General features: G+C 39.7%; 1 protein-coding gene across 4 annotated transcripts in view; it reads right to left on the reverse strand.

Annotated features, from left to right (window-relative positions):
* cadm1a (cell adhesion molecule 1a) overlaps window positions 1–14831 on the reverse strand; it is a 357304-nt gene that overhangs the window by 99712 nt on the left and 242761 nt on the right. For all 4 annotated transcript variants that reach the window (XM_068715641.1, XM_068715639.1, XM_068715642.1 and 1 more), the window contains exon 2: window positions 14442–14459. In XM_068715641.1, coding sequence (XP_068571742.1) covers window positions 14442–14459 — 18 coding nt within the window. The remainder of the gene's footprint in view (window positions 1–14441; window positions 14460–14831) is intronic.

A 14831-nucleotide genomic window follows, 5' to 3' on the forward strand; every position in this document is an offset into this window, starting at 1 on the left:
AAAACCAGCAATCCCATTCATCTATTCATGTGCATGTTAAACCATATGTCTATCCACTTTATGCTGTTTATGCTGTATGTTTGTTTTGTGTTTTCTCCGGCCAACTTTGCAGCTATTTATGAGCAGGTACTGCAAATTGTACAAAAAAAAAATGTATTTCAAGCGTTGCTGCTTCATGGAAATAATCTCATTAGATAAGGGAAGCTGCAATGCCTGGAGTCAAAATATGCATGTCAGTTAAGTCCAGTGTTACTATAATGTAAATGAGTCTTTGGAGAGAAAAAAAGGCAATTATAGAGTAATTATTGATAAATATGCAACAGCTGTTCCAAAATTGATTTCAGAGTGCGGTTCCAAACATTTAACTGAATGGATGCGAGGAGGAATTCAACACAGATTACAACATCTAAACTAAAGTTAAAGCGCCTCGCTAGCGTTCCCTAGAGGCTGCAATGTTCACTACAGCTGACACTTCTCAACTATTGGATGCATTCAACAGCAAACTAGGGCTCTAAAGAGGTAACGTCTCAGGTAGTGTGTTGTTTTCTTTTACCCAAGCCAACTAGAAGTGAGTGACCTATATCTGCCCTGCCACAGTCATTTTCAGTCAACATATAACCTTTAATAGCAGCAGTTAACAATTTGTAACCTGGGAAATAAGAAAAATCTTCATTTAAGAGTTATTATATCTGTAAATCGACTAAGTAAAGCTGTACCAATCTGGCCATTTTCCTGTCATCTAATAAGATGTCCTTGTTCTTACTCTTGCATATAAAGCTTTTATGAAAAATGCTGGACTCACTTGATTCAAGGAGCAAATTGGAGACGAGGGAGGGGATTCAGATGTTTAGAACCAGGTTAAGGTTCATCACCTTGGGAACTTGAATATGCTCGGTTCACAACAAACGGCCACTTATACTTTTGAAAGAAGAAGTTATATCTTAGTGGCACTAGATGAAAGCGAGGTCAAGGGTCCCTGAATACAGTTGAGACTCATCCATTGGGATCCACAAATATTCAGAGAAATCGATGTGATCTCTTTTGCAACAAACTAATGTATTTGAATGTGTTATATTTTCCATGAAATGTCAGCTGATGGTGCTTCAGCTTGAGATTCGTTTACATGCTCTCTGGCTCACCAAAAGCTACTTAACATCTGGAGCACATGCTGTTTGAAATACAGAAAGCACAACTGCAGCTCAGCAAAGCTTTGCATGAAGTCTCCTGGTACAGTGGGGTAAATGTCATGATCATTTCACTCGTGACTCTTAACATAAATTAGCTGCACTTTAAAGGGCCAGTGTTTATGATTTCCGGGATCTATTGGTAGAAATTGAATTGAATGAATTGGTTTTCATGAGTGCATAAGCACCTGAAACTAAAATGTGTTGTGTTTTCGATTTTAGGATGATCCTTCATATCTACATAGGGGTCCTTTTCACAGAGTCCACCATGTTGCACCGCTATGTTTTTACAGTAGCCCAGAACGGACAAACCAAACACTGGATTTAACGTGAGCCTTTGATGTTTTTACGTTACGTGAAGGCCACCGAATTACTCCAATACCCATGAGCGGAGAGGTTGGTGTCAATCCGCAACGTGACCGCTAGATGATACTGAATACAGTGGTCCTCTAGGAACAGCTCCATCCATATACTGTATATAACACTCCGGAAAGTAAGCCAGCTGTCATCTCCATCCGCTCACAGCAATCTTCAAGTTAAACTTAATAAAGACCTTGATGGGTTATTTTATTTCATCCACCACAATTCTTTTGAAAAATTCTGAGCATTTTGACTGGTTTTAATAAAGTGAAGTTTTAGGGTATGTAAAACTACTTTGCTATGATTCATATTTTGTTTAACATGGTTTTCCTGCTGCTCCGTTGAAAGAGCAGTGCGCATCACGATGGCAGCAGGGGGCTCCGCGAATGTCTCGCAATCTGCAGCTACAGTTTTCGGCATTTGTTCCGTTTTCTCCGTTAGTTCGGAAAGACTCAGCCGCACATGAGGAGTCTGTTGGGGGCCAACATCTGCACGCATCGGACCGGCACATACGGTTACCAGGCAAAACGTCACGGCCGCACCCCTTTTTGGGGGGATAGAACACCGAAGATCCTATGGTGTGTCGAACACCGTCTCCCAGTCTGTGTGTCGGCACACTTTTGAGACAGAGATTGCCTTTCGAATTTGGGATTCACCAAATCTAGCTCGCCTGAGGTATATTTGAATATCAGATGTGGAAGTGCACAGGGAAGGAAAGTCTCTCTCTCTCTCTCTCTCTCTCTCTCTCTCTCTCTCTTTCTTTCTCTCTCTCTCTCGAAACACTTACAGCTGCAATAATGCACTGTATATATATATATATATATATTCGTGCATTATTGCAGCTGTAAGTGATTCTGAAAGTTAATGTCATTAGTTCTGATATGATGACTTGGCCTCATCAAGCTATGTTTCACCGTCAGGATGTATAACATCCTCCACTCATCTCCACTCAACAGGGCAGTTACATAAACCAGGTGCATCGCTTTTCATATGATCTCCTGCAAATTAACATCTAAAGCAGGCTTCTCTTCCCCTCTCCACCTCACTGTCCTCCCGCCTTCGATGCCCCTCTTGGCTCAGAGGAGACAGAGGGGAGGTATTGTGCCCGGATTCAAATAAAGAGATCGAGAAGTAAACAGAGGAGCGGCGAGGGACGGCAGGAAGGGTAGGAGGGAGGGACGGATGGAATGCGGCTGCTGGCTGGTGTCGCTAATGATGAGGAAAATGGAGGGTCATGTGGGAGCCATGGCTGGATGGAGAGAGGGGGAGTTGGTGTAGTATAAAGAGTCAAGATCACTTGAGTGGTGGGCGTGAGCGTGTATCATCCTGCGGAGTCGTCTCTCTCTCCACCTGCTCAAATTGGGTGCTTTGACATGTGCTTAGACTACACAGTGGCGGTGCATGCCTTTACTTGTGCGAGTCAAACCAGGTTATCCATGAGTTAGGTGTGTGTGTGTGTGTGTGTGTGTGTGTGTGTGTGTGTGTGTGTGTGTGTGTGTGCGCGCGCAGTGTGTACGTAAGAGTGGAGGGGGCGGCAGCCAAGTGATTAATGCGTCAGAGAGGCAGCTGTGGTCTGGGCTCACTCATTTGGAAATATCTTTCAGGGAAGAAAGACAGAGCGGGAGAGCTTTGAGTAGAGGAGGGGTGTGGGGTGGTGCTTCTACATCACTTGCCAGATAAACAAAAGTGAGCTGAGAGCTTTTACCGGGGTCGAATGGGGCGGTGAAGGAGAGGGAGAGAGAGAGAGAGAGAGAGAGAGAGAGAGAGAGAGAGAGAGAGAATTAGAGAACAGGGGAGGGAGGTAGAGGGCACTGCAGCATCCTTCTGTCCTCTACCATATCAAGATTCATTAGTGTCTCCTCAGAGCATCAACCTGTCTTCAATTCACAAATATGGAACAAGTTCAAAGCACTTCATAATAACCACCGTCAATAAATAGGTAATGGATAGTTAATTCAACTTTAATTAATAGTTATTTCTCGCTTAACAAAAAATGAAAACATAATCAATACTGTTTACTTATCATTGATAACGCTATAATTGGTTGTTATTTCATCATTAGTTTAATATGAAAATAATTAGCTTATAAATGATATATTTTATCAGCTGATAAGAGATGATAATCACATTGTGATCACAGAATAACATTGTGTTGTTCCATACATTATGGCTTTTTTTTGTACCGTATTAAGTGTTTGATATGATTCGTAAACCTTTAAGCAATTGTTGGTAAAACATCTATAAACATTAGAGACAGATCATTAATCATTAACAAAGATCAACTATCTCAATAATGATTATATATGTTTTACGTTCTTTATTAACCATTCAATGAGGTATCATAAACACCAGATCCAACTTTATGAAAGCTATCCAGTGTTTATAGACAGTTTACAAACCAATTATTAACAATTGACAAAGTCTTACATATGTTTATAGATGTTTTATGTACGACTTCTTAAAGGCTTATAAATCATTTATCAATACTTTATACGGCACATCAAACGGTCCATGAATTTCAGCAAAAAAATCGTTTAGCTCAACTGCTTGGTATGTTTCTGGCAGATTATAAAATCTGTAATGGATCCGGACACTTTAATTCCTTTACTTAAAAAACGGGGCTCATTTCACAGGCGAGCAAGTCTCCAACTTACCAAACTGAAATGAAGTCATGTAAGCATCGGAGATATCCTCCCAGCAGCACGCGAGGCATTCGCCTCTTTGACAAGTGCACACGATGCTCCAACTGAAGAAAAACAAGGAGTGCAGGTGGGGAGAACTCTTTGAAGGGGGCCACCGTTCATCCCGACTCAACCATTTTTTTTTTTTAAAAGTGTAGCGAGTCGTGTGGATATTATGTTGAGTCAGGCAGCTGCAGAACAGCGTGATAAAGGCAGTGAGGGGATATCTCACCATCATCTCCTGACTCATGCGAGGCGAAGCAGGTTTACTCCTCTGGGGCAACGACAGGTGACAAACAAGTGATGACGAAGGTGTCTGTCTATGAGAGAGAGAGCCCAGCAGTGCAATGCATCTGTCGAACAAACAGCACCTGACATCCATCTTGTGACGCAAAGATATGACTAATAAGATGTGTGATTACTTGAAAATGCTATTGAAGAAATTCAGTTTATTTGAATAATTCAAATGGGTTAAAGAAAAAGAAATGTGTGATATTTGTTCTGTCCTGCCAGTTGAATATTTGTAATTACACGTGTATTTGTATATATATATATATATATATATATATATATATATACATACATATGTTAACATCTTTTTAGCTGGGTAGCTAACTAATCAATCGGTTTATTGGAGATAAATAGAAGTTATATAAACACTTTTACCATTAACTTCGTACCGTCCATGGACACTGAGTTTACGATTTGTATCAACACGTTGACGGTTTGCAGGCGTCCATTTGGTGATATAATTGGACACGTTTGACTCCATGAGTCGATTGAGGAGCGCGCTGTGTGCAACATCCGTGAGGTTCGACCATCTCCTTTGGGGAGGAGGCACACTTTTACAGCCTCACTGTGCCTCGCATTCACACCAGACTGGAGACGTCAGAGGCCTTTCAGCGCTAATGAAGCACTGATGCGAAGCTTAGAGCAGGCTGACAAAACTGACTTTACCAAACTGACGAATATTAGAAATGCAACGGACAAAAAAAAAAAAGTAGACTCCGTGCCAGTGTGGATTACGCTTTAGAGGCTGCCCACAATTTGGGACACAGCCATAAAATCGCCGCGGTATATAGGAGGAGGGATTTTGAGGTTGGCCTCAGTCAAAAGTCCACAGACATTTTTTTCTCGGTCTGCACTCTTCTGTAGCTCCTGTGTAACGCCCACGTACTTTTTCTTACAGTACATTTCATCTAACGCAGCGCAGCCTCTCTCTTTACTGATCCGCTCTCTTACAGCTGTATTTTGGATACTGCGTGTGCTAACTGCACATTTCCTGCTGCTGCTACACATTTAAAGCCTTTCCCTGGTCAAGCACAGTAAGGCCTTTTTTTTTTTTTCCGTGTCGAAGCAACAGCAAATTATGTGGTCGTTTTTTTTTTTCTCCCAGCACTCAAATACTAATTCGCTGTATGCGGCATGATGGAAACATGATTCGGTACAATTCTATCAGTGGGTTCTGGATAGGAAGGAGTCGTAAAAGAAGAACAAAAAAAAGGGATAGATGAAGAGCTATGCTATCTGTAAACTAGCATGAGGGGGTGGAGAAGCTGCTGACATCCTTCCGGGTCCATTCCAAATGCCATTCTATGTCATTTTTGTCAATACTGTAATTTGGTTATTGTGTACACACAACATCTATTACATCTATCCATCATAAGTGGGGAATCCCTCATCAGTTGCTCTTCCTGACGTTCTTTCCATTAATCCCCATTACAGGGTTTTTTTTTCCGCATCTGAAACGTGTCTCAAAGGACAGAGGGTGTTGTATGCTGTGCACCTGAGGGCGCTATCTAAAGGAAATCAGTTGCATGTGCTCATCCACCATTCTGAAGTTTGCTCATGTTGCTCTTGACATGCAGTATAAATCACTGTAATCTGAGGTGAGAGCAATTTTCATTTAAAAAAAACCTAAAAAAACTGCATTATTTATGTGATAAAACTTTGATAAGTATTCAAGTTTAGTTATATTAAGTTTGCACAGAATAGAGAAGAATAAATGTTGATATCCAAGTTGTCTCAGTGCTTTCAGAGCAACTCGTCACATGTGATCATTTGGTTGAAAGTATATCACAGCCACAGCTTGCGCGCCAGACTTCGCAGTTCATTTGTGTCAGAATGTTTTCTCTGCTGATGACTCAGATTAGGCAATGTAGTCAAATGTCAGTGGCAACGTTTAAACAATGGCGAGCTCGTCAGTTTGGTTCATTCATGTTGCATTAAGTTTTCAATTGGAACGGAAAAATTACATTTTGTTATTCATTTACACTTTTTTTCTAGAAAGAGTGTGGTTTGGTCTGCCTGTGTCTTATTCTGTCTTGCCTATTTCTTTATTTATTAACTTACAAAGTAATTGTATTTTTTTTCCATGCACTGACACTGATGAAGCCCTGGTATTCGAAAAAAGCATCTATCTAAATGATTCAGACTTTTAAATGCATAATGAGTGTGGAAAGCCTCTACTTTACATGTTCCTATTTATTGAAAAATATAATGTGACAATTTAGCATGCATAGTGTGACAACTTTACCCGGTGCTCGGGTTACTTGTCACAAATTAAAACTCTGTATACTTAGCGATTCATAACTAAAATGAGAAGTATAATCTAGGGATTAAACATTGGTTCACAATCATTTATAATTTAACTTAATATGGATAATGAGTGACTGTGATGGACTAAGACCGAAGTGAAAAATAAAAAATTTGACAAGTCTGCTCTCAGATTGTAAAGCCCCTTGAGGCAAATTTGTGATTTGCAATATTGGGCTATATATATATATATACATATATATATATATATATATACATATATATATATATATATATAATATATATATATATATATATATATTATATATATGTATATATATATATATATATATATATATATACATATAATATATATATATATATATATATTATATATATGTATATATATATATATATATATATATATATACATATATATATATATATATATATATATATATATATATATATATATACATATATATATACATATATATATATGTATATATATATATATACACATTATTACAGATTAAACACTCATTGTGTTGGCAAGAGAGCACATGACAGTTGCGTTTGTATATATCAATACATACTAAAATACTGTAACCAGGATGAATGTAAACTCTATAATACACTTCTAGTACTACTACAGATTGGCAAAATATGAACTTTAAAAACTGACATTTGGCATTCTCAGGAGACAATGCTAATGATGGAGGGAAGAATGTCAGTGGGCGTGTCGCTCGTTGCAAACATGCCCTCTTGAAACACTTATCGAGACGCCGCTATGCCTGTTGACTAAAAACAGTACACCGCCAGCTGTAACTGCAGATACAGAGGTTTTCCAAAGTACATCGGCTATCGTAAGACTTTTGATATGCAAATCAAAGGAACTGTGGTATTCAGAATCCAACATGTGGATAAACATCTGCAACCGAATAAGCTACGGGCTATTATTTATTAAAGGTCCACTTAGGAATGAACAATAAAAGCCAGAGGTCTGGAACAGTGCCATCAAAATCTACCAACATCGTCATTAGTGCACTAAGAACTTACTGTGGGATGCAACTAAAACAGTGCAGCCAAAAGAGGCTTAAAATTACGGTAGAGCTGCAAATATCTGTGATAATTCTATGCAGGGTCAGCACAATGATGGACCCCTTTCACATTAAATGTAAATAATAATTGTATTAATGTCCGTTTGAAGCAAACAGCTGCAGTTTATTAAGACACATCGGGATGAAGTCTGTGGGGTTTTCTGGTTTTGTCCGTAGTTCAATACTCCATCAATACAAGTTTGCTTCGCTGCTCTTTTCTATGTCGTCACCTCGTCATCTCACTCACTATTAAAATACCGCCGCTTCGGTCAGCGCCCCTCGGCGTCTGATACTGACGCACAGGGAGGCACCCTTTATGTGACGCACTGGGCTTTCGGCTAACCGTAAACCCACCCGTGTCATTATTAGATGCTCAGAGCAACTGACGTCGTATCACCCAGTCACAGTCGTTAGTCAGTCAAGTAAATGTCAAGAACTGATCTTTTCCTAACCCTGGCCCTGTGAAGACAGAAGTTTATCTCGCAGAGACACACTATGCTAGTAATGAGCGTATCCCGACACGTCCAGTGACGGAGCCTCGGCATTTGATAAGTCGGAAGTGAGAATGTGTCGGTACGGTACATTTACTTAAACTTGTGTTTCTCTTGGGGCCTTTGCTCTAGTTCCACTTCTCCTGGAAACACAGTGGCCATTCTGCTACAATAGGAATCTCACATATACCTCGTGTGAACACTTTTTAATGTCTTAGTTACCTCACAGGTCACAGGTTTTTTGGAGTTAGGTGCCGACAAACACTATACAAGTCAGTGCTAGAATAATGTGCAAATGTCAGTGATGTAATATACCAATGTCAGTAATATTATCAGCGTATATAATTACAGTGTACTGTGGTGAACATGTTTCAGCCTGTTTCTATTGCTGGTGAACTTTGACTTCTTTTTGGAAACAGCTAGGGACATTCTAATAGCGTCCCTGACATTTTTATCGACTTACTTAAGATAACAGCAAGTTCTTAGATGACTTCATGTGAATGACTGCGTCACTCTGATTGGCTGGCGGATACCGGCGAAGTGAAGGCTGCACACAGTCGTTTATTATTTCCTGACGATTTAATTAGGACAAATAATTTCATCATTATAAAAATGACTGCGTGCGACTCTCTATTGAGATATTACATATTATTACGTTTGCTAATCAAAGAATGAATATTTAATACTACCCCATACTGTATGTATCAAGCTTGATGTTAAATTATCCAAAACTATGATTAACAACCCCTATAACCTGATTTAATTCGAGCATAATTAATCATCTTCCTTTTTTCACTTGACACAAGCATCGCCTCAGACGGCCTTGAGGAGAAACCTGTACACTTCCTCTTATTTACTTCCTCTCTTTGGAAGCATTAGTGCAGTGCCCGGGGCCCATACTTGGCCTGTGGTGTTGCTGCTTGCAGCTTTTATATGAGCCGCTTATACAAAGAACTATCACTGTCAACACATGCGCTTCGTTGGGTCACGAGCAACACGCCATAACGTAACTGCGTAACACAGTGAAGTAGCAGCTACTCAGAGTCCGAAAAACATTTAAATTATCTCTGGTTCAGGAGAAACACTAGAGGCAGACTTTGACCTGGGGGCCCAACGTAAAGAGCCCCTAATCACTATAGATTTAATATGATGTTTAGATATGAATAATATTGAATTATTTTTTTTTTCTCATCCTAACTCATTGCACCCCAAAATAACTTCCAAAGGTCCCCAAATTACTAAATGTACCCTACAGAGAAATGTTACTGGTTACGTTGCAGATCCAGATTTGACTGACAAAAAATATTCAAGTAAAAATGATGATGCATTATTATTCATCAACATCATTTTAGAATTAAAAGCTCCACCTTGAGCAGACATAAGTAAATTAAAGTAAAATATTTTTTTTTTGGCAGTAATGTTATTTGTGTTAAATGTTAGTACGAAGTCTTACATCGGGAAATACAGTCACACAAGCGCACAGGTGAAATGCATTCTGCTTCCAGTGGGCCACCCGCTCATGTTGACTCCAGGGAAGTGAAGATGAGTTCAGTCGTAAAGTGAACTGCAGTCAATGAGCCCACTGCAAGCGACATGCTCGACTCAGTCTGCAAAGCCCTGAAGCCCCGAAGCCCCGTCCACGCCGTTCATTCAAAGTGTATTAATACGGAACGTTTCTTGTCTCCGCAGCAACACACTCGCCCAGTGTGGAGCAAATCGGATAAAGGCTTTTCGGGGATATATTTGAAGGATATCACGAGTATCTGTGATGACGTCATGATTGTTAAATGCACCAGGTGTTCACAGTGAGCAGGGTAACTAAGGTTAATATATCTTGAAGTGTCAAAAGGAAATTACTTTAAACATCCAATCATTATACCTTGTCTGCAGTACTTGGAAAGTATTGAGAGATGGATTAACAGAGAGATTTCTATGGAGTTTGTTGACACTGAGAAAAAGCCTTATTTATATAAATGAATAAATACAAATCTACATTTAAACACTTGCCCTTTTGCACTCTCATAATGTCTTCCAACTTTGTCTTTATAGTTCAGCAGACAGAGCGTACACCCTCATTACTGACAAGAGCAGGGAGTCCAACCTCTCTGCTCCCTGTTAAGTGTAATTACAGTCGTATTATTTTATAGCTTGCAGCTTCCTCCATCTTCTAGATTTTATTGATTGTAGAATCTATTGGAGCTTTTGATTGACACACATTTTTGCATTGCTAAATTACAAACCGGCCAACAGTAAAATATTGACCCCCCCCGACCAGCTTTAGTAGTGAAAATCACGTAGCACTTTATTATTATTTATTTATCTATTTCATTACTGGAGAGCTCCAATACGATTTAAAAAAAATAAAAATAAAAAAAATCTGTCATTACCTGCATAAATCTACGAGTGAGCAGGAGTCAAAACAAGGTCTCGCTAATAAACGAGCTGCATCCTCAGCTCACGGTGTAGCTCTAAGTGGCACATGTATTGACAAATGTAGATTGCAATGCATTGGACTGGGGACTATTGACATTGCAATAGCAAAGGCACATCCTGCGGTTGGCAAATTTTCTTGGTGCAGTGAGAGATGACCTTGCTGAATACATATTCGGAGGAAAGGCTGATAGAGCTTCAGTAGCCTGGGAAATTGAACCTGTGTTATAAAAGAAAAGCATACAGGATGACAAGCAAACACTGTATCCGTGTGATTGATTTAGTCATTAATCTGAGCTGTACTCTGTGTGCGTTTGCTTGTGTGTGTTTGTGTGTGTGTGGTTGTGTGTGTGTGTGTGTGTGTGTGTGTGCGCGCCTCTCTCTGTGCACACACGGATAAGACTCCTTGTGTTTAACTGCTGCGTCCCTCAGCCAACCTCCATCCTCTCACGTCTTCCATTCTATTGATTGGCATACACAGCAAGCACACAAGTCACCCACGCAGAAGGAGAGAAGTCTTGTCTGTAGTGGCAGGTCAACTAAGGAAGCACTGTGACCTTTGACAACAAGGTATATTTAGCTAGCTCTCCGTTATGTTCTCCAGTATGGTCCATTTTTGGAACTGGTTGACTCGAGTGAAGTTGTAACGTTGCACATGAGCTGGATTCTCACGATGTCAAGAGATCGCGCCAAAATCCATCGTGTCAGGCTTCAAGTAATACGTATGTGTCTGGCAAGCCAGTGACCAATCAGCATCCTGTGAGGCGCTAATGCCACCTACGGGCGTGGCCTAAGTGTGTGCGAGACAACAAGATGTGGAGAATGGGGGTTCAAAACAACTGCAATAGCATCAGTTATACCAGAACTGGAGAGGATTTCTTCAACGAAAGAAGAGCGAAAGACGGCACTGAAGGCTTTTCTCGATGGAAAAGATCTTTTTACCTCTTCTCCCGACTGAAAGAGTTTGATTGACAGATGGTTCATCCAATCACCTGCCATGTGTTTTTTTGAAAGCTCCTGCCTTTTTCCAAATAGTTTCCAATCGCTGCTTTTCAGATGGTTGTGTAACAATCCATCCGGCAGGTAGGGTTAGTGGATAAAGGGTGAATCCAGTTAAATGAGTGGGGCTACAAAGTGAATGTAGATGCTTACACACAGGGAACAAGGGCTCACCGAATGGGTTGATGAGCATGAGCATTATGTGAATAATAATTGTGAAAAACTATTATTTTACTCTCATCACATGTCAGATGCAAGTCTGACTTTGGCTTCACATTCATAAAGTACCTTGGAAATGTTGCGTTTTTCTTGTTTTTATCTTTGGTTTTGTATCATTGATCTCTATCATTTATTATTATTTTCTATTTCAGTTATATTTACTTAGAAAACACACAATTATGACTTTTATTCTAACGTGAAAATAAATGAAGATTATTCAAAAGCCAATAAACTTCTATTTAGGCCGAAAGAAGCCGTCTGGAACTTTTATTAAGTACTTTAAATCCCCCGTTTTAAATTTTACTTGTAGAATTTTGCAAGTAACTCTGCAGACGAACAACTGTAAACATCAACATCTGCGTGACTGGACTAAAAGGGGCATCAATAATAAATCCATGTTTTGAAATTTGAATGTTGATTGCGAACACATTGTATTTAAAACCTTTTGAAATGGTTATGCTGCCAATAGTGTGACATTCACAACACTTTGAAGTACTGCAATCATTGGAAAATAGTTCAAAAGGGTAAGAGAGCCATATTTGGCAGCGTACGTTCTCATTTGGCACACCTACAGTTTCAGTCCAACGCAATAGAATGCAATAGAAAGATACATCTAAGACGAACCTGAACACTGAGAAGACAGCTTATTAGAGTGTATCAATTTGAACGAGTTAAATATTTTTTTTTTTTAGTCTTGACATTTTTAGAAAAGATAACATTGAGAAGATGAAACAATATTTTTCCAAGTATTTCACTGCAGAGGATGAAACGTGTGCTCTGATTTGGTTTTCACATTGAAGTCAAACGAGATGATGATTGTCATTGGCAACGCATGTTGGGTGTGAGTTTTCCGTTGCTGCTTCGTTGGCAACCAGCCACAGAGACCACCGCTCCTTGCCGGCAGCAGCACGGGTTTGTGACCGAAGGCCGGCCCGTGAAGGACTGGGCTCCGTCCAATCCGCCTCAGGGGAGGATGTCTTACTGTTCAATTCTAATTCATGTACATATAAATAACTGTCCCTGGCCCTGCTAATTGGATTAAAAGGCTAGGTAGACGTGAGACGGGAGACGGGGGAGAGGGGAAGTGAAGGCAGCATGACTTGATTTACAGCATACAATTATCTTCTTGTGAGGGCAGCTACGGAAGCAAATTATGACTGGGGAAATAATGTTTGTTTTTATGATTAAATGTTAATTTTTATCATTCAAAACGTAATCTACCGTAAATTCTCAAAACTCAGCGATGGCTTTTATTTACCTCAACTGCAGACAGAGGCAGGCCTTTATGTGGAACAGGCTTGTATTGGAGACAGGGCTTCATTGCTCATTTTCACAGTTATTTATTTGATCATATTACATCTTAGATGTCTTCCTGTTTCCCGAGTTGCTCCTTTTAATGTGTTGTCACCCACAACGCTGTCTCCTACAAAATGACGTTAGCATACACGTAGTCTGCATTCTCAATTATGTTACAAGGGAAATGTATTTTCTCCCAGATTATAGTCAGTTTTAAACAAATTGTTAACATTGTAAATTGAAACAAAACAAGAATGCAACAACATTTTGGCAACACAATTACCTTTTTAGTGACACCTGATGTTTTAGGCTTACAATAAATGTGTTAGTTTTTTAAAGTTACAGATTACAATAAGGTAACTTTCATTTTTGGTTGCATGCTTAGACACGAATAGCCGTCTGCTTGGTGAAAGTTCTGCGTTTGTTTGACTTAGACTTCCGTGGACTGACTAGCATCGTGTTTGTGATGACGTCTAAAACAAACAATCGGGTAGAAATATGTTTCTCTAAAACAGTAGTGGGACGTATACCAATACCAAACATATGCAGGGAGTCTTGAGTTTAACTGATAGTAGCTTAACAGCAAAAATAACAGACAAGTAAAAAGCACTGGAATTAATTAGGGTACATACTGTTATACTGCATTTCTATAACATCTCTTAGAATATGTGGTTCAAAAATACTTCTCTCAGGACAGGACAATGTCAACACGTATAAGTGCATTGACACTGTGAGCAACACAATGAACAGACTGCTGCAAGTCACACAAGGAGTGTTCTTTTAAAGTTTTAGTCATTTTGACAAAATGCTGTTCTTGTAATCAAACTCTTCAGATCATTGAGTTCTGTCTCAGCACTGTCTGGTTGACTGCAGTGCACACTAGGACGCTGCAGCGCTATTTAGAACATGGGTAAGCAACTGCAGATGCATCAGTCACCAGCAATGGCAGCGACATGATATTTGGAAAAAACGTATTTGTGGAAAAAATGCGAGAGAGGCTGATTGGAAGAGAATGAGAGAGATGGAAAGTGGAAGGCTGTGGATTGGTCGTACGCAATACACCAGCGCTAGATTTTTAAAAATAGACAAAAGCTGGGAGGCTTGAACATGGTGAAGGAAAGGACAGAAGAAGCGACTTAGGCTTACCTGGGTCCTGTGCAGCTCCTGTGTTGGAAGAGAAGGATAGATGGGGAAGGGTAGAAGGGAGGGGAGGGGAAACAAAAACAGAAAGGGAGGTTAGCATTCAAAGCCCCATCTAAATTGAATTGCCTGACATTTGTCATTGCATCTAGGTTCATGGTCAGATAAGAAGCAAAAGAAAAGTAATTCATGCTGTTTCCCTCTGCAAAAGGAAAATCATTAAAACACCACAAGTGGGTTGAGAAACAGACAGTTGTTGAGGTTTAAGTGTCAAGTTTTTACCCCAAAGGCACATTCATTTACAAATGGGCTTTGATCCAACTGCTTTTTTATTAGGTAACACCAGAATGTTGCGGATTAAAAGTCCTTGCGAAGATGTCATCTTGTGCTAGTATC

Source organism: Cebidichthys violaceus, unplaced genomic scaffold (genome assembly GCF_023349555.1).
Source record: "Cebidichthys violaceus isolate CVI_PGR_0920_01 unplaced genomic scaffold, fCebVio1.0.p SCAF_20, whole genome shotgun sequence".
In the NCBI taxonomy this organism is placed as follows: Eukaryota; Metazoa; Chordata; class Actinopteri; order Perciformes; family Stichaeidae; genus Cebidichthys; species Cebidichthys violaceus.